Below are 2,522 nucleotides of genomic sequence, written 5' to 3'. Positions count from 1 at the left end.
TTATTTTTAAAGGTGTCAAATTCAATAGCTGTTGCTGAACAGCAAATTCCTCTGAATGACTTTCAGCAAGGTTTATTAAGTTGAAAGGGAAAGGAGCTAGAACAATTCAATAATTTCCTATTTTGAAACCTATAAATATTTTCTTTGTCTCCTGCATACAATCTAAATGGAAAGAATATCTCCTTTCAAATAAAATAAACGTTAACAATTCTTCCAATATCATAATGGTATTATATCTCATGTTTTTACATTTGTTCTGGCTGTGAGATGCTCCTTTGTGTTCAGGTCTGGCCTCAGAAGGATAATGTAGCATTTGGGGATGAAGATGCAGCCTAGCAGACCAGCACTGGAGGCCAGGATGGAGAAGACCTGAACAGCCACCATGTATTTCCCTTTGGTGCTCAGGTAGGTGGGCACAAAAGTCACCCAGACGCTGCAGAAGACCAGCATGCTGAAGGTGATCAGCTTGGCTTCGTTGAAGGCCCCAGGCAGATTCCTGGCCAGGAAAGCCACCGTGAAGCAGATGGCAGCCAGGAAGCCCATGTAGCTGAGGGTGACGTAGAACATGACAACGGCTCCTTCGTTGCATTGCAGGGTGATCTCTCCATGCTGGGAGTGGAGGTCAGAGTCAGGGAAGGGGGGAGAAACTCCCAGCCAGATGGAGCAGATGATAATTTGGACAGCAGAAGAAAAAAGGATGATGGAGTTGGCCAAGCTCTTCCCCAACCATCTCTTCACTCGGTTTCCTGGTTTTGTGGCCAGGAAAGCCAGCACCACCGTGATGGTTTTGGCCAAGAGAGAAGAAACAGCAACTGAGAAGATGATGCTGAAAACCGTTTGTCGGAGAAGGCAGGTGGCTTTCCTTGGTTGACCAATGAAGAGAGAAGGAGACAGGAAGCAAAGCAGGAGGGAGACGAGGAGGATGTAAGAGAGGTCCCGATTGTTGGCTTTGACAATGGGAGTTTCCCTGTATTTAATGAAGATGATTAAAACAAGGTCTGAGTTTAAGAACAAGAGTAGGGCAAAAGAAACCAGGATGATGCCAAGATGTTCTTCATAAGACAGAAAAGTTACAACTTTGGGGATACATTGGACTCTGTCCTCATTTGGATATTTATCATCTGGACACTTGATGCATTTTTCCACATCTGAGAAACCAAAAAACAATTTTCTTTAACATTCTGTCCTTCTATCTTACAGGAAATACCTTCTTTGGATAACAACTGATACCATGGACATTTTCCAAGAAGTATTTCTTAATGATTTCATTAAAAAGAGCATAAGAAGGATATTTTATATAACTATATATATAACTAGGTATTTGAAGTTGAGGGAAGTCCTAGGATGTTAATTATTTCCTGTGTAATGTGTAGAATCTTCATAGGGAGCTACATTACTAGAAATTACTAATGAATCATATAATCTTTTTTATGCAAACATCCTGAGTCCTGCCACATGGCAGTTAATATACTGGACTTGGAGGATACCTACAGTATCTTTTAACACTTAAAAACAATCTTGAATTAAGGGGAAACTTCCTAATAGTAAGAACAATTAACCAGTGGAACAGCTGGCCTCCAGAGGTTTTGGGTTCTTCAACACTGAATGTTTTAAAGAAGAGACTGGACAGTCACTTGTCTGAAATGGTATAGGTTCTCCTGCTTGAGCAGGGGTAGAAGATCTCCAAGGTCCCTTCCAGCTCTTCTCTGATTTATTGATCTACATGACTGGCAGAATATTTGTGTAATGAGTTCCCCCCATAACTATCCACAGTACCACATTATGGACCAGTGACACCTTTTCAGTCATCCTCAAGGGGAGGATTCAATATACAGTGAATTGCAGGGTCTTTCAGAAGGTGGACCTAAAACAATTCATCAAGTTTCAAAGAACTCAGGTGTTCCTAGAAAGGTGAATTTAGCAGCACAAGTCCAAACTAAAAAGCAGAAGAGATATTTCCTAAAATAGTAGTAAAGCTTGCTCAGTCTTCCACCTCCTCCTCCCAACTCTTCCCAGCCCCTCCTTTAAAGTTTTTTTGATTTACTTCCTTTTAAATTATTAATTGTGTAGGTTAAAAAAAAAAAAAACCAGGTGAACTTCAATCTCTCTTTTAACTTGCGCTTTCATGAAAATGTTCTGGAAGGATCCAGTTCCACAAAGCCTCCCATTTTCCTCAGTGTGACCCACCTTCCTGAGTGGAGAAGGTCCCCTCCGGACAAGGAACGCAGTCATAGCAGCAAACTGGCTCTCCTTCTCGAGCCCTCTTGACAAATCCAGGATGACAACTTTCCGCACAGTTGGACTGAGGCAGGGACTGAGCAGAGAAACAAGGAATGCCAAAGAAATGGTGCTAGGACTCTCCGTCCATGGAAAATGGAGGGAGAAATGGATGGAGACAAGTAGCCTCTGGTCTTCACTGAGGTAAATATGAAATCTCTGATTACTTCTAAACAGATGCAGGAGGGATAACAACTGGAAGATTCTTCATTTACTTCCTCCCTTTTGATTTTGGTATTTAATAT

General features: G+C 41.6%; 1 protein-coding gene across 1 annotated transcript; it reads right to left on the bottom strand.

Annotated features, from left to right (window-relative positions):
- Window positions 1-237: 237 nt before the first annotated feature.
- LOC309382337 (vomeronasal type-2 receptor 26-like) lies at window positions 238-2,314 on the bottom strand (the record flags this gene model as incomplete). Its single annotated transcript, XM_081971840.1, has 2 exons — window positions 238-1,148; window positions 2,188-2,314. Coding segments are annotated over 2 exons (1,038 nt in total), but the record flags the coding sequence as incomplete, so codon positions are not given.
- Window positions 2,315-2,522: the final 208 nt, after the last annotated feature.

This window comes from Natrix helvetica (assembly GCF_964273705.1).
Source record: "Natrix helvetica genome assembly, contig: HAP1_SCAFFOLD_217, whole genome shotgun sequence".
NCBI lineage: Eukaryota > Metazoa > Chordata > Lepidosauria > Squamata > Natricidae > Natrix > Natrix helvetica.
The sequence above is the reverse complement of the archived record's forward strand: the minus strand, read 5'-3'. Positions and strand labels throughout refer to the sequence as shown.